General features: G+C 38.4%; 2 protein-coding genes across 4 annotated transcripts in view; both read right to left on the reverse strand.

Annotated features, from left to right (window-relative positions):
• LOC105385020 (monocarboxylate transporter 13) overlaps positions 1-3,503 on the reverse strand; it is a 36,790-nt gene extending 33,287 nt beyond the window's left edge. For 2 of the 3 annotated variants that reach the window (XM_048623858.1, XM_048623857.1), the window contains exon 1: positions 3,057-3,503. The gene's annotated coding sequence lies outside the window, so the exon portion shown is untranslated. The remainder of the gene's footprint in view (positions 1-3,056) is intronic. The other variant, XM_048623859.1, reaches the window with a different exon arrangement.
• Positions 3,504-7,038: 3,535 nt separating this feature from the next.
• LOC105384862 (ecdysone oxidase) lies at positions 7,039-11,498 on the reverse strand. Its single transcript, XM_011555153.3, has 5 exons — positions 11,476-11,498; positions 10,234-10,478; positions 9,700-9,833; positions 8,756-8,919; positions 7,039-8,422 (listed from the first exon to the last, which is right to left on the reverse strand). The coding sequence occupies exons 2-5, from the start codon at positions 10,475-10,477 to the stop codon at positions 7,039-7,041; spliced, it is 1,926 nt and encodes a 641-aa protein (XP_011553455.3). The 5' UTR covers position 10,478; positions 11,476-11,498.
• Between the last annotated feature and the right edge of the window lie 6,029 nt (positions 11,499-17,527).

Below are 17,527 nucleotides of genomic sequence, written 5' to 3' on the forward strand. Positions count from 1 at the left end.
GTCTTTGAAAATAATAGTGTCAACAGCAATCATACGCGATAGTATTAGAGTGACAGTATTGATCATTACTAAATAACAGTAAATATAATACCTATATTAACTTGACTTAACATGTTTTGTGAATTGAAAATAATATGCCATTGAAATTTTACTGTAATGTATACCATATTTCCCACCTCAATTTTAATGCGCTCCGAATTTATTAAGGATTTCAAATGAAACATAAGTAAATATAAAATAGACGACTTAATTTTGTATTTTTTTTTATCCTTGCTGTATGTCCATTAGTTTCATAAATCGATTATAAATCGATTGGCATGACTGGAATGACAAAATTCACATAAATAAGTAAGTATTTTAAAGCAAAATATTGTTTATCACAGCAATTTATAGGTTAGGTCGACAATGCAAATGGCGAACTTACATTTAAGACATATAGACTCACCTAAGCCATCTATTACACTTTTTGAAATAGAACACCCTTAGCCAAGGGTATTATGCAGTCTTAGTCGATCCGCACAGTCTTGCTTAACACCGTTACTTTTACAGTCTACTTGCATAACGCAATAAGCGTATGTTAAGTTAACCTTAAATATTAAAACTGCATTGTTGAGTTTTCCAACACTGTAAGAATCTTGTCTTACTGCACTCTTGACAAAATCTCTTTTATAACCAATTCCTGCAGCCTAAATTCAATATGACACCTAAAGGTTTATATGAGTATTAAAGGAAACCACTTAACAACCATAAGTGTTAACAGGTGTCAGTGAGCACTCTTGTATAGCTTTAGGTTCTAGAAACAGTTTAAACCTATAACATCTTAATTATAATTGCTTTGACTAATACCATTTTAACACTTAAACCTGCTGTTAACACTAATTTCATTTGTTAACTCATCTTTATCGCTTTATGTTAGAACTGAGATAATTATAACACAGTTATACAGGTTAAAGTTATAAAAATAGCTGTAACTGAGGGTAAAATGTTTGTTGGGTTGTATTGTTTCTGCTGTTTGGAAAACGCTCCGCTTTGGTTTTGATGAAAATGTGCACCTAACACGCTCCTCCTCGCTTTGCTCGTCGTCGCACCTATTTTTAGGTTTCGATCTCATGGGGTTTGTAATAATTATATTGGTCTTTAACTTTCGATTTTTTGATCATACAATATCGTGATTTTCGGGATGTAGGAGAAAAATACCACAATTTGTACATTTACTACATACTTAATATATTATTTATTAAGAAAACATTAGGAGAAACAAGATTATACATAGGTATAGACGAACATAAATTTGAGCAAACGAAACTTAGGTGTTTAAAGATTGTGCCTAAAGAGTTTTAGACGAAACGAGCCTTATGCCACATAAGTCTTGGCAAAGTGATGGTTCGGCCAAAAAAGTTTAGACCATACGAGTTATGCGAAATGAGTTTTGGTCAATAAAGATTATGCAAGATGAGCGGAACCCACCAAAAGTTTATCATATGATCAGAATTTTGACACATGCAGCACTCGGGGAATCTAGTCATATAGATCTGTGGGTTTACCAGTCAGATCAGGGTCAGCAGCTGAGATTCCAGGTGTGCCAATCAGTCATTATAACCTACAGTTTATAAAACAAGATGGTGTCACATACAATAACAAACCAAAAACTGTCCATATTTGGTTTACTGTCAAACCCTTTTAAGTTCAACCTAATGACAACCATTGAACCAATCAATAGTCACAAAACTTATAAACAAACTAATTCAAAATAAGAGCTCAGTGTCAGAAATGGGGTGTTATTTGTTCCATCTTGTTTGTATATTTTTAATCTAAGTTTGCATTAGTCAGTGGTGTGAATGCTTTATTAGATTGTGTCTGTTTTAAGTTATTAGCTGATATTAGCCTTCAAAGATAAGTCAATGTAAATGAGCAAAATAATGCCTGTAATTACATATTTAGTACCTTATTTTAACCACTCAATGGTAATTATAATTATACCTCAATGTTTGAATGTTTTTAATAAAAGGTAGAACTAAGAAAATGGATTCTAAAAATAAATGTAATGGACTTCTGACAATGTGTATTGTATAGTTCATTCTACATTGTATAGTCAACTGAACAGCACAAAAAGTTTAATCCTAAAAGACACTGATGAATGAGATACATCATCATCAGCCTATAGCAGTCAACTGCTGGATGTAGGCCTCTCCCAAAGCATGCCACTGGGTGCGATCTATAGCTTTAATGATATAGGTAAATATTGAATAATATGTATTTAATTGATACAGTCATATACCCACTATTTTATGTGCTATAACTCATCTTTAGATCATGAAAGTGTTTGCATTGTTGTGGGATTTTGAATTGTGTTTATTAACCCCTCACATCCCGAGATATCCGAGACAATTAAAAATCTATTAGGTATGTCTGGTTTACCAATGGGTTACCAGGACGTAAGTGGATAATCCTAACTTATATTATAAATGCGAAAGTAACTGTGTCTGTCTGTCTGCCTGTCTGTCTGTTACTCTTTCACGCCAAAACTACTGAACGGATTTGAATGAAATTTGGTATACATACGGTCTAGACCCTGGGAAAGAACATAGGCTACTTTTTATCCCGGAATTCCCACGGGAAAACTTTTTAAGGCGAAGCGAAGCGCGCGGGAACAGCTAGTCTATTATAAAATTTATAGATTATCCCCATACATACACACTCTATGCTGCAAACACAATAAATGTGCTAAATGAACTTAGTTGATTTGTTAAATAAAGTATTGTAACTGCATAATTAAATATTTTATGCTGATCAACTTTAATTTACTCATGCAGCAATAACCTAAAAATTTGCTCAGTTATAACTTATATCTAACTGTAATTAGATATAAATTCTAGTCTTATTTATCAGTCCCATGTAACCTAGGTTAAACGTGCTTGTTCTACACAAGAATTTTAATTACTTGTAGCAATTTAACAAAACAACTGATGCATGTAATTTGAGGCAGGATATGGTCATCCGACGCCGTGACACAGCTAGATACCGAACCAATATCTGAAACAAAGACTTGTACTTACCGATATGTTTCAGGTTAAAATTTCACAAGAAAAACTTTGTAACACCACAAAAATCCACAGCTATCAAAATTGTTACTCCTTCAAACCACTCCCGCTAGTCCGTTCCATTCACAGTTGGGGATTGAGACACTGTATTTATCTTGTAGCACACACAACCCGACGGCCTCATAACTTTACAATGAATGAATCTTGTTTGGAACCTCCAATGATGAATCGTGACTGACATGCCAGTACATTGACCGCCTCCTATCTATGATCAACATTTAAAACACGGCTAATGAGTGATAATAACATGTTTATCACCGAGCGTACGGATAAAGTCTGGTAAAATCACGTTTTGTAATGTAAATTAACAAATGTCGCAACATACAATCCATCAGCTGTTTTCAAAAATATTAAAGTCAAAATAAAATGTTGCTGCCATTTTAGTTTTAAGTTTTTTTTTCTCTATGATACTAGTGATGTAATAGTTAGTATAATAATTACGATTATACTAAAAAAATGATTATCCGTCACTACTATAATTACTAAAAAGAAACTATAATTTCTGGGACCTCAAACTGCGTTACCTGTGCTATAGTAACTCTTCCGAAGAAGGAAAATGAATAACTTTATAAATTGGTCGTCCAAATAAAGTACGTAATTTGATTTAGGTATCAGAAATTACGTTAGGTTAGCAGCGCCCTCATTTATTTTCAGGACTTAATATTTCAGCAATCCCATGATATTTGAAATGACTTTACTTCCATGTAATAAACGCACCCTGTCAGACAGACAGTGGCGTGGCGGCAAAGGAAAATTTGAATTTCTGTCTGTCTGACTGTAATTCGTCATTGGACTGTAACTATACAGGGGTCCTAGTTAAATTAATTTTAGGTTTAACTAAATAGTTTTTTAGCAGACTAGGTACTTAACATTTTTTTTTTAATAATAATGGTAACTCCGTTGTTTAATCATCAGCGATTGTTACGAAATAAAGTACTTTAACTTACTAAAAATCTTCAATCTTAAATTATTGTGTGATAATTACAAAGAAAACAACGAATAAGTACTATAGGTACATATAGTACATAATATATTTGTGTACAAAATCATTTCACAATTTGTAAAATTGTAAAGTGTATGTGTAACATAATTAAGTATGCTATATACTCATAGATTTTACCTAAACTAATTATGCACATTACAATGTATAGTACTTTTTTTAGTATTTAACCTAAAATATATGGATAGCTTTCACTTCACACACTGTAGTTTAGAAGATAAATAAGTAAGTTTTAATGGTGGCATGACCAAAAAACGCACATAGGTATTGAAAGCATTTAATATGCATTTTAAAGTTTTTTAAGAACTTAGAAATACTAACAATATAGTTAAGTATACCTAATTAAATATATTTGTGCTACAGCTCCACAATTTAACAATAAAATTCTTAAGTAAAAATATTTTACCCTCTACTAACATGCACTTTTATAAACTAGACATAATATAAGGCACTGAGAATATTCAGTCTTTTTATAATTTGTGATATCATAAAATACCTAATGAATAGTATCTATCTACTTTATTAAGAGCTATGATGGAAAAACAAAATGTTATTGCATGGGTTAAGTATTTAAATCTTATAAAGTTATAAGTTATTATACCATGTCTTAGAAACATGTTTTTAAAACGAAATCATAATCATACCCTCTATACTATTTTGTGTAGGTAGGTACATATAAATGTTTTGTAGAAATTTATTTTTACCTTTATAGTTAGTAAACTTTTATAGTACCTATAACAGTTAGACTAAAATAATATTTAATAGGAAAAAAAATTACCTGCTTCTTAAAACAAAAAATATAAACTTAATATTGCAAATTAACACAGTACTTTTACGATTTGAGGGCAGTATACAACAACATTAATTTGAAATCTTTTGCTGTCACTTTTTGACTTTACTGTCAAAGAATCAGCAATAGAATATAATAGAAAAGCTTAATTTAATTTAGGTGCATGCTACCCTTTACAGTTTTACACTATTATAAAAACCATAGTTCAGGTTTAAAATGTCATTCAAAACAAAACTTAATTATATTCTCTTATTCAGGAACTATACCCCCCTCATACAGATACACTTATTGTAAACTAGCAGTTCCCGCGCGCTTCGCTTCGCCTTAAAAAGTTTTCCCGTGGGAATTCCGGGATAAAAAGTAGCCTATCTTCTTTCCCAGGGTCTAGACCGTATGTATACCAAATTTCATTCAAATCTGTTCAGTAGTTTTGGCGTGAAAGAGTAACAGACAGACAGACAGACAGACAGACAGACAGACAGACAGACACAGTTACTTTCGCATTTATAATATTAGTTAGGATTAGGATAACATTCTTTTATCAGATGGTAAATACAAACAATATAAATTTTTTAGTCTGCAGATACAGTAACAGTGTCAACATTGATTTAAACAGTCAGCAATATTAAAAATTTGTCTATGGTCGAGTCTAATAAAACTTTGTAAAGACCGGCCAAACGAACACCAACGAACGGGTTTCGTTGACCTTAGTTGCTGCAATCACCCCTGTATTATGTATGATCAATATCCATCGTTGGGCGTTCGTTGGGTGTTGGTTGGGCCGGTCTGTACGGAGCTTAACATGAAGAAATATAAAACATATGCATGATTATTATATAGCAGGTTTTAAGGTCTTCATTTTCCCTCGGCCTGCAAATTGCCCACAAATATGGTTGACATACAGATACCGACGACTGAAGCTTCTCTTGCACGTCTTACAAGAAAACTTGCGAATCTTCAGATGCCTCTCCTTTATGTGCTGACGTAAACTCTTTTTCAACATCTCCTTCTTACAATAATCACATATAGCCTTAGAATATTGCGAAGTATCTTTCTCATTACAGCCCTTAAGGTACTTTTGCATTTTACGCACTATTCCCACATTACCGTCTACGGTTTTGACATTATCACATTTTTTAATGCTTAAAACATTGTTGTTTATCTTTGTGAGTTGCACGCAGATGTTCGTGTCCAGAACACGCTCAAACCACGTCTCATGCACGGGTTTTTTAACAAACTGCGGTTCATTCTCAATCAAGTAATCATGCATCCGTCTTACATGCTGTTTCAGACATCTTTCTTCAGCGTACACCACGTCGCAAGCCAGACAACGGTACTGCTTCAGCTTAGGATGGTAAATCAAAGAGTCATCGTGAATTTTCAAATGGTGAATCAAGTTACGCTTGTCTACAAACTCGCGGTCACAGTAGTCACAAATGAAGGTCTTTTTGTACTTTTTCGTGTGTTTGCTGAGGTGCCGCTCGTATACATCGGATCTGTAGAACTCTTTGTAGCAGAATTTGCAAGAAAATCGCGCCTGGATAGCCCGGTGGTGGTACAAATGGCATTTAAACTTGTAGGAGCCACCCTTGATGGTTTTGTCACATAACTTGCAGTAATGCTTGTTTTTATCACCTACAGACGGCTCGGTGTAAGGCACTGATAGTTTTTCGGTCATATCTGTGTGTTATGAAACTAAATTATAAAAGGTAAACAAGATAAATAAAGAAAAACAAAGCAAAATAAAAACAAAACGCCTCGCTTGATCGTCACTTCATGACATTTTATTTTTTTTGTTCACTCACTCACAGAGTAACAAACATTATTTGCTATATCGATGTTACCACTAATAAAAATATTTGTGTACAAAAAAGAATCGAATGAAATCGAATCAATGCAATCTTTGGGTTATTGTTTTATTTACATACAAACATGCTTTCCTTCATGTACGCCCAGTTAGTAGTTCTAAATACAATAGGCAATTTCCTCTGTTTAAAAGCCTGGTATCAACTTTGCATCCAAGAAGATAAATATTGGCGATTCTTGTCTATTCCATTCATATGGCACAAGTGGCAGGTGTGCGCAAAGTGGATACCCAGCATTAACTAAGCAGAACAGAATAAGTATCTCAGCATGTTTCTAGATCTTTATACAGAAATATCTTGAAGATAGTCAGCTTTGATAATATCAGCCGCTTTCTCCGCTAGCGCCATCGTAGTAGCAAGGACATTTCCCCCCGCTGACACTGGTATGACACTCGCGTCCACCACTCGTAGGCCATCCACATCGCGCACGCGTAACCTGTCGTCCACCACCGACCCTGACCCCTCTGTGCCCATCCCGCAAGTGCCAGTAGGACTGTACAGCGTCGCTGCAGTGCTCAAAGCGTAACACCGCCAGTACTCGTCAGAGCCAAACTTATACTGGGCACATTGCCTCAAATTCGGCTCGACAATCCTTGCGCCAGACTCTTTGTAAATAGGAGTGTCTTTGAGCTTCGCTACAAGTTTGAGAGCTTCTGTAGCTCGAGTCAGATCCTCTTCCACACTGAATATACCCGTAAAGATTCTTGGTGGATCTTTAGGGTCTAAACTTCTAAGGGTGACGTTTCCGGAAGATTTGGGGTTGTTCAAAAGTATTTGCGAGAAGACAATGTCTTGTAATGCGTTGGCGAAGGTGATGGAGTTGGTAAAGCTGGCTTCCAAGTTGAAGTTCAAGTTCAACCCAAGAACGGCGAACGGGGATGCTGCACCGAATATCAGAGGAAGATGAGTTATGTCTGGACACTGGGACTGATTATCGAGGCTAATCCATCCGTTTACAAGTGGCAGAGGAAACGTATTGAGGTTTAATGCTACCTGAGCCACTTGCGTTGCGCTCAGAACTCCGCCTTTGCCTGTCATGAACAGTGGTATATCATTGACTTCTTTCAAATTCAGGCCCACTGGTAAATCTGACACAACTTCTAGACCAAACTGGGTCAACTGTTCCTTAGGCCCAATCCCTGAGAGCATTAGCAACTGGGGGGACTTGTAAGACCCAGCTGAAGATATCACCTCCTTGTTTGCGTAGAAAACCTGCGTCTTGCCAGACTCTCTAATCACTTCCACTCCAACGGCTCTGGTCCCGTTAAAAACGATTTTACTGGCCAGAGTATTCTTGAGGAGGTAAAAGTTCTTCCTGTCTTTAATTGGGAGGAGGTAGCTAGAAGCTGTGCTGGATCTAAAGCCTTCGGTATCGACAGTGAGTTGCGCGGGACCATAGCCGAGTTTATTTGGGTTGTTAGCGTCATTAAGTCTCTCGTATCCTAGTTGATTGAGGCCGGTGAGCATGTCATCTTCAGAGCCGGTAAAGCCGGTGGCTGGTCCGTGGGTTGTGAGGACTATGGGTCCGTTCTGGCTGTGGTGCACGTTGTCAGAGCTGTTGATGATGTCGGGGACCTGCAGGTCTTCCACCTTCAGGTAGTACGGGTAGAGGTCGTCGAAGCTCCAGCCAGGGACACCGAAGTCATTGCATGTGACATTTTTCCTTCTGCAAAGAAATTAGTTATTATTATTTTTTGTAATTAACTAGGTATAGCTGAACTATAATTAAGGTACACCTACAGAAGCCATACGAAGTTTCAATCTAGTATATTATATTCCCAGTGGGGGCTATTAGAATAGTACCAACCTGCACTTGGCTCTCTTGAATGGAACCTTTGTACCTACAAGTTAAGGTCACAGCTAGCAGCTTCCTTCCTATAAGCTTGGACCATTTCCCACCACGCTGGGCCACTGCGCGTTGGTAAACCTACCCCACGATATTTTCCTTCACCGCCTACCCTAGTCACACCAACACACTAAAAAGAAACACATAACAAACCTGCCATAAGTCAAATAGCTCATAGACGAGCCGCCTCCCAGCATCTTCCCCTGCGTCATGATGAGGTGCTGGTCCTTCTGGGCCTGGCTGGAGTAGCCGTCATCTTCTGCCACGAACGCCCAGTCCACGTCCGTGTATGTCATCAGCATGAAGACTGCTGGCACCTGCGGATGGATGGGAGTAAAATTTATAGCATATACTTACTTACAATTATTATATTCATGTTACGGTCACGTCACGTCTGAACGTTCGTATCGTTAGTAATCTAGCTCTATTCTATTAATATGAAAGAGGGCGATGTCTGTTGTGGGACGCGACATGTGTGCACTTTTGCGCAGTCACACGCAGTTTTTACTGCAGCAACCGCTGGTGCCGCAGCGGAGGCAGCGGCAAGGCAGAAATGTGGCAAATACCGTGCACTCATGACCTCATACGCATTCGTTCCTCTGGCATTGGAGACAACTGGGGTCTGGGGAACACAGGGCAGGGCATTCATAAAAGAGTTAGGGCGTCGTCTTAGGGATCGAGGCCATGACAATCGCTCTGGGGCGTACTTGATGCAGAGGATCTCCCTCGCAGTGCAGCGTGGTGATGCTGCCAGCGTGATGGGAACCTTTGGGTGGGGTGCGTCCCGGGCTATTTGTATAATATTAAATTATGTTTATCTATGCCTTTAATATCATTTGTATTCTATTAATTTATGTAACAATAGGTGAGATAAATAATTTAAACACTAAGACAAATCATGCATTATTTAGGTCTCCTTGGGGTGCAAAGTGAGGAGATCGAGTGAAATGTTTCATAACTGCGCCATTGGCGCTAGGCCGCTATTCGTTTAGGTAGGTATCTATTCGAAAACGACGTGTGATCGGTGGAGAATGAAACCTGATGTTGGCAGCTATTCTTACATGATTCGTTAGAGCAAGGATTAGACAGAAACTCACAAGACTACTAAGCGGTGGATCCCCCCCAGCTTCCACCAGTAACACCGACCAATCAGAGAGCTCAGTGAGTCTGCGTGCCAGCACGCAGCCCGCCGTCCCTCCACCCACTACGATGAAGTCAAAGTTTTCGCCACCTGCAGGACCAGAATTATTATACCGTTAGGTACAGCCTGGGACTAGAAAACCTGACCCATTGCTAGCATTGAGAGGGGTCAGTTTACTTTGGGACCATTTGGGAAACCTACTTTTTTGAGAAGCGCTTGAAGCATTGGACTAAAGGGGTGAAGACCTGTTGATCACAAACCTGCAGTGGACCTGTGTGGTCTAAATGGTCTAAGCTTAACCTTAATATATACCTAAGAGGATAAGTATCAAATATTAGTCAATATAGGATATGCCAGAGATCCAATTAATTCTCTGGAATGTAAAGCTTTCAGCATATCCCCCGTTGACTAATATAAACCCCAGCAGGCACTAACACCTCCACAGAGAATAGCATAGAATGCCGCCAATTTAACGTAAACTCCTCTTCACCTTTCAAGTCAGAATTCTTCGGCCAATCCACCACAACACCACCAAGACTGTCAGTGAAGACGCTCAGAGCGGTCGTGAGCGTCATCAGAGCTTGTTGCACCACCGGGTCGGTCAGCTGATTGGGCAGGGCGCCCGCTATTCCGGATCCGATTCCTGATATGCCGGATCCGATGCCTGATATGCCGGCTCCGATGCCGGAAGCGCCGCCGGAGCCGATACCGCCAATGGTGTCGATGAGACTCATTCTGTTTGGAAAGAAAGCTTGTGTAAAGTGCGTGAAGGAACTTTAAGAAAGGAAGCTAAAAACTTACATTTAGTGAAGTACTAGTATACATTTATAATAAAGGCTTACTTTACTATGGATATTAGGTATCGCCGCGTTTATCAGCGCTGGTTCGGCAAAGTAGTTATGAAAAAGAAAGCGCTTTTCCAGCTTTCTTTATTAATACAAATATATGATCTAAGGCTGCAAACAGGCTGTGGCAAATGTGCGTTTATTTAGGTACTTATTTGATGTCGATTCTGAAGGCGTAAATTCTAATTTTAATGCTGTCAAAAACAAAAAATGTTTGTTTAAAATTCGACTCTATAACTGTTCCCTGAAATCTCATTTTATACTAGCATTTTTTTTTGTTTGACAGCGTTAAAATTAGAATTTCTGCCTTCAGAATCGACATCATTTAGTAACTAGGAAGGTTTTCATCAGATCAGATCAGAGCCCTATTTCTAGGGCTATAATTTGCCAGCTTCTCCCTAGGGATGAAATGTTTTAATTACTTTTCGCAAGGCAACCGAGCATCTTTAGAGGGCGCGAGCGTAGAAAAACTTGACAAATAATCCTCTTACTAGTTACTTAAGTAAGTAAATTAGGGAGTCAATTAGGTAATATGAACTTCTTTAGACCTAACTAATTAAGATTTTTTAAAATTTGTTAGTTAATATTTTTGCATCAATAGGAACTTTGTCTACGTGACTTTTTACTGTTGGGACATGGGGGAGTAGGTTGTCTTTTAAATAATTATCTACCATTATATAAGTTGTGTTTTTTAAGCTGCGTACACACCGACCCAACGAACGCCCAACGATGGATATTTATCATACATAATAGGCAGATTGCAGCAACGAAAGTCAACGAAACCCGGCCGTTCGTTGGCGTTCGTTTGGCCGGTCTGTACGCAGCTTTAGCCTCTTGATATTACAAATGGTTAGAGGATATAAAACTGCATAAGTATAGGTACTTACGTGAACGTTCTAGTTGATAATAAAAATAATTCTGAGTGTTTTAATAATATATACCAAGCTATTCATGACGGTGATAAGAAATTTAAATTAAAAAAATATACAATGCCTCTTTTTTAAACAAATTAATCCGAAACTAAACTATGCAACTGATAACACTAGCGTGTCCCGCGATTTCGTCTTTCCTTAAAGGTGGCCATAAAAAATTCTCAATAGGTAGTTAGGCATTTCCTTTTTCATTAATACCTACTCTGAAAGTAAGCAAGAATTGCCTGAAAATAAGGATTTTCGTCCCTAGGGAAAAATGATTTCTTGCTACTAGCATTAAATACCTATTCAAGATTTTTTTAATAAGGATGTGCGAATTTTTGTACGTTATAATAGGACGCGGCATAGCATACAAGAAAAACCCCTCTTTGTGGCAATCAAATCGAAATTAATGTGAGTAATAAGTAAGGGCCAAATTCACGAGTTAGGTATACATAGAAATATAAGTTTCATTAAACTATGATTTCATTATACACGGTTACCGATAGAAACCCAACTTATATTATATTATATTCTGGAAGACTCTAAATCGGTTGCGAGCAGAGGTAGGCTGCTGCAAGGACAATCTCTGTAAGTGGGGCTATACCGTTGGTACCAACCTATGCGACTGTGGTACCGCCCCCCAGACTATGGATGGAGCATTTTCTCTCCTGTCCCCTGTGCCCTTCCACCTGCACACGGGAAGACTTACTCCAGGCCAACCAAAATGCTATCAAAGTTGGTTCTTTTTGGTCTGGACAAATATAAAAAATCGCATTTCACTGACACGAAAGAAGAAGAAGATTCCCTGTTTTCGAACTTATGAAGTTCGAAAACAGGGAATAATGACAATAAAAGGTATATTAAGCCGAATCACGTGACTAACAAAGTTTCTATGGAAAGGAAAACTTTATTTCGCGAATTTTCAAAAGTCATTGATAAAAGACAGGATGATGGGATGGTTCACCTTTTCGGGTTAGTACTTATCTAATTATCTATATCTATGCGGGCGAGGCCGTAGGCTGGTCAAGGAGCGCACAACACTCTGCCTTCTGCCTTCCTCATCCACATAATAAGTGTATTGTCAAGTCCAGGCTGGAGGGCGTCCCAAACTCTGTGATCACGTATTCATGGTCGCCACCCTTTATTGGACTCCCTATCCTACAGGGAGGCAACGATGTTTAATCGCCATACCATCCTGAGGAAACCTGCACATCTAGATTCTAGACGTGTATCCTAAGTGCATTGTACGTATCCCAGAACGGCGATATGGTTCGCAACCTATCACGTGAGTACATGTGCTGTGAAAAGTGGGTGGCTCGCTTGTGAGCCACCTCTGACTACCCCTTCGGGGATTACAGTCGTGAGTGCATATGTATGTATGTATATGTACCATCCATTAGTTTCCGCTTTCGACGTGATAGAGTCTACCTGTTTGTTCAGGTGTCACCAGGTGGTGCCAATTAAATAATATTTGCAAATTAGTTTCCATGTTTTAAACAGTATGTATAATCTCTCTATAGAAATAATACTGAATACTTATTACATTAAATACATAATTAGGTACCTAACCTATCCATAAACTGTTAGCAATATTGGGGTAGGCAAGCAGAAAGTGTGAATTATAAAAGTGCATGGTCTTGTGTTCCTCAGCTAGTAATTTGTAATTTTTATACCGACTTCAAATAAAGGAGACTTCCCAATTCATATGTACTGTATCTAAGTATGAATTAATTTAACAATGATAGATAGATAGATAGATAGAGTACTCTTTATTTGTACACCAAGAAATTATTAACAATTTTACATAGACACTTAACTAGGGTACAAAAGGCGGTCTTATCGCTTATAGCGATCTCTTCCAGACAACCTTTGGATGGATGGACTAGAGATATAAAAGGGGTACAGTGTACTTACTCACGGAATATAGTATAATTTAAGTTATTATTATCTAACTACACACTAAATATAAGCAAAAAATAAATAAAAATATACACACAAGTACATACGCCTACTACATGTATTATAATACACAATTATATACAATATAATACATATATAAATATATACAAACACATATATACATATACATACATACATACATCATATACATACACATACATATTATACCTACATAAGTACATGATTTATTTAATGATCTGATAACAGCTAAACAGTTGATTTAAGGTAGTGTTCCTTCACCATTCTCTTAAAGGTAAAAAAATGATGTTTTAGTTAAAAGCTTTACCTTAACCACAAAAACTTAGACAACAGATCTGTCAAATGCCTTAAAATCTGTCAAAATCCGTTCTAAACCCGTTAAACATGGTAAATAAGTACCTACCTATTGTAGTTAAGTTTTATGTTACGAGATGTTCTAAAGTTTGCTGGTGGAGGACCATTTTAATCTGCCACTAAAAACCAATGGTAAAAGGATTGGCCAGTCAGAAACAACTATTTTTTCAATTATATTCTCTGTGGGGGTGTAAGTACCTGCACCTGGCTATCTCGAATGGGACCTTTGTACATATCCCCAAGGTGGAGGCCATTGGTAGGTTCAAAAGCCTAGATCGAGTACTTATTGCATATTTCCTCCCTTAAGTTCCCCCATCTTAAACCCTTTTAGGAACATCCTATATCACCAATTACCACAATAGATGTTTCCAGTAAGTGGGTGAATTTCCCGCGGCCAAAAATTGCGTGGCATCAATGAAATCGGTACTAAAAAACCAAGTTATAATTTTCTAATATTTTTTTCCGGTTAAGTGAAATAGTTATCTATGTGTAGCACTAAATATTTTATTAATAGGATTAATGGATATTTTTAAAAAAAATATTAAACCTCCAAATCTTTCATTGCCGTGTCTGTCCCCACGTTACCTCGTTTTGTATTATTCTTCATTGATGAAAAAATATTGAGTATTGATAGTTAAACTTAGTTTCATTTGATACATTAATAGTTAAAGTATTGTCACGGAATACATTTATTGAAATATATAAAGAATATAACGATCGGTAAGTGAAAATTCATGTGTCCCAGAACTTCTGTTCATCGCCGTGCCCTAAACATGATCAAGGATATTGTTTTACCTATGAACTTGGGTGCCCCCCTCAGTGCGCTAATCGTTTCTTACAAGTGTCGCCTAACTGCTCGACGTGGAAGGAGGTACATCGGTGTCCTCGTTTTTGCGCTATAGTAAAAATCAGTAAAAATTTTGGGGACTGGACATTTTTTCTTTCATTGCCGTGGATAGATATAACTTCTATAAAATTAAGTTTGTCTTCTAGAGTAAGCATTCAAAAGAAAGCTTTTAGAAAATATTTACCTTATAAAGTGTTTATTTCTTCGAATAGTTAATACTTTTTTAGTTATTTATAGTTAATGCCTTGGTTTTCATCGCCATGCTTTCATTTCCGTGGCTTCCGTGGCCAATATTTGCTATGGCAATGAAAAAAAAGCCACGGGAATGAAAAAAAATTCATTGCCATGTCTTGTAATATAATTTGTATTCATTGCCGTGGTTAGGTTATTCATTTCCGTGGCCAGGTTATTCATTTCCGTGACTTATGTTTTCATCGCCGTGGTATTGTATGATTAGGCAAAGTAACATATTATTATCTTTACCATCTTTTACCTGTAATACAGGTAATACCGATCACTGACATTACCTACAGGACGAGTCAAATTACCTCTTTTTGCAGTGCGTTAAAACGGGTGCGTACCGCGATGTATAAAAACGAAATATATAATATTACATTAATAATAACAATCACAACATAATTATAATGAACGTTACGTATAAATAAGATCGGTGGTAGCTCAGTCGGGTAAGCGCCCGCTTCCCACGCCAATGATGCGGGTGCGAATTCCGGCGCTGACATGTACCAATGTGTTCCTTTGAATTGAAATTCAATGTATACCATCGCTCTTACGGTGAAGGAAAACATCGTGAAGAATCCTGCATATCTACCTATATATTTAGCACATCTAGATAATATGTGAACCCACCAACCCGCTGTGGACCAGCGTGGTGGGAAATGGTCCAAGCTTAGAAAGGCAGCTTAGACCTTGGGGATATGCACATTGCACAAAGGTCCCATTCGAGAGAGCCAGGTGCAGGTACTTACACCTCCCACAGATAGTAGAATAGAATATAATAGAACATACATCTCTGCAGGAACTCAGCTGGATGCTGCTTGCAACGTGTAGGCCTCCGTATGAACTTGGGCAAGACAAAAGTCATGTAGAATGTTCACATTCATAAAACCGGAGCCGATGATCGTTCGTGAGACAACTATCGAAGTTGTGCAAAATATGACTACCTGAGGCAGTCTATCGGCTAGGCAGAAGCAACTTCGACAAGGAGGCTGAAAGGCGCATCCAACAGTCTTCAACCATTGCGCCCTGCCAGTTATGGCATATGGTGCAGAGACGTGAACACTGATGGTGGGACTGGTCCACCGATTTAAAGTCACTCAGCGTGCTATGGAGAGAGCTATGCTTGGGGTTTCTCTAATGGATGGTATCAGAAAAGAGGTTATACGTCAGAGGACTAAGGTTACCAACATAGCTGTCAAAATTTGCAAGCTTAGGCAGGTAGCCGGTAGTGGCTGGATTCGGAAGACCAAGGACCGAGTGTTGTGGCGCTCCTTGGGAGAGGCCTATGTCCAGCATTGGATGACTATAGGCTGATGATGATAATATGTACATTTCATATTATTATACGGCGGTGGTATCTCAGTCGGATAAGCGCCCGCTTCTCACGCAAGAGATGCGGGTTCGAATCCCGGCGCTGACATGTACCAATGAGTTCTTTTAACTTAAGTACCATCGCTTTGACGGTCGAATGGCGTAGTGGTTAGTGACCCTGACTGCTATGCCGAAGGTCCCGGGTTCGATTCCCGGCTGGGGCAGATATTAGTTTAAAGACAAATATTTGTACTCGGGTCTTGGGTGGTGATATTTATATTTAATATGTATCTATCTATGTATTTGTGTAGATATATCAGCTGTTCGATACCCATAACACAGGCTCTGCCTAGCTTGGGGTCGGATGTCCGTGTGTGATATGTCCCCACATATTATATTGTTATTATGTTGTGTCTTTACCATCACGGGACCATGGGGTCCCGGGCATTTGGAAGGCGTGCATGCATGGGGCCGAAGCCAACACGTAGAGGCCCGTTTGACAACATTAATCTATATGAAATGTGACACCAATCGACGATTTTCCCTGTGAAAACTATAGAAGTATACCCAAGGAAAATCCCCGGTTAGTGCAGGACTATTGTAGGATATGGACAAAACTAATACAGGGTTATGGAAGGGAGTGCTAAATGGACTGGGTAACTGGGACTATGGAAGGACTATGGCCCCTGCCTGACCTATATGTTTCACACACGGATAAAAAGGCAGGGGGTGACTCGCACACACATTAAATGGGCCCCCCAAAACAGTCGCTAGCACATAACAGTGACGTAGCAACAAGGGGGGCAACATGGCATGAGGTGCTGAGGGTGGAGAGGTATACCAAGGCTCTCAGAGCAATCGCGGATGCCGGTCAAGAACCCTACAAGCACTTACTGGATATACATCCTTCGAGCATTTCTGCTCTAGCGGTACACCACTCAAGCCAGCCAATGAAGGCAAGCAAGAGGTGGGAGATCCTGTTCCTCGTCAGTGTTCACTCTGGACAACCAATAAAGGCAAGCCAGATATGAGGAACAGGGGTTCTCCCCGGCATCGAGTGGGTGGGGTCGCTAATGCCCAACAGCTCGCCACAAGCTGCCCGGCCGCTTATATTTTGGTGCTTGGTGTTTTACTGGTGTTGTGTAATTCAGCACAGATTATGTCATATTATAGTATATTTTATGAATTTTACATAAAATGAACAGTATACAAATCGGATATTATACCTTATGAAAATATAGATGTTATAGGTAAGGTTTATTATATGTTGTGAACGTTATTAGTGTGAAATGAAACATTTTGTTTTATACGTCGCAATACGGACCCCACAATGCTACT

The sequence above is a fragment of the Plutella xylostella genome, chromosome 11, assembly GCF_932276165.1.
Source record: "Plutella xylostella chromosome 11, ilPluXylo3.1, whole genome shotgun sequence".
In the NCBI taxonomy this organism is placed as follows: domain Eukaryota; kingdom Metazoa; phylum Arthropoda; class Insecta; order Lepidoptera; family Plutellidae; genus Plutella; species Plutella xylostella.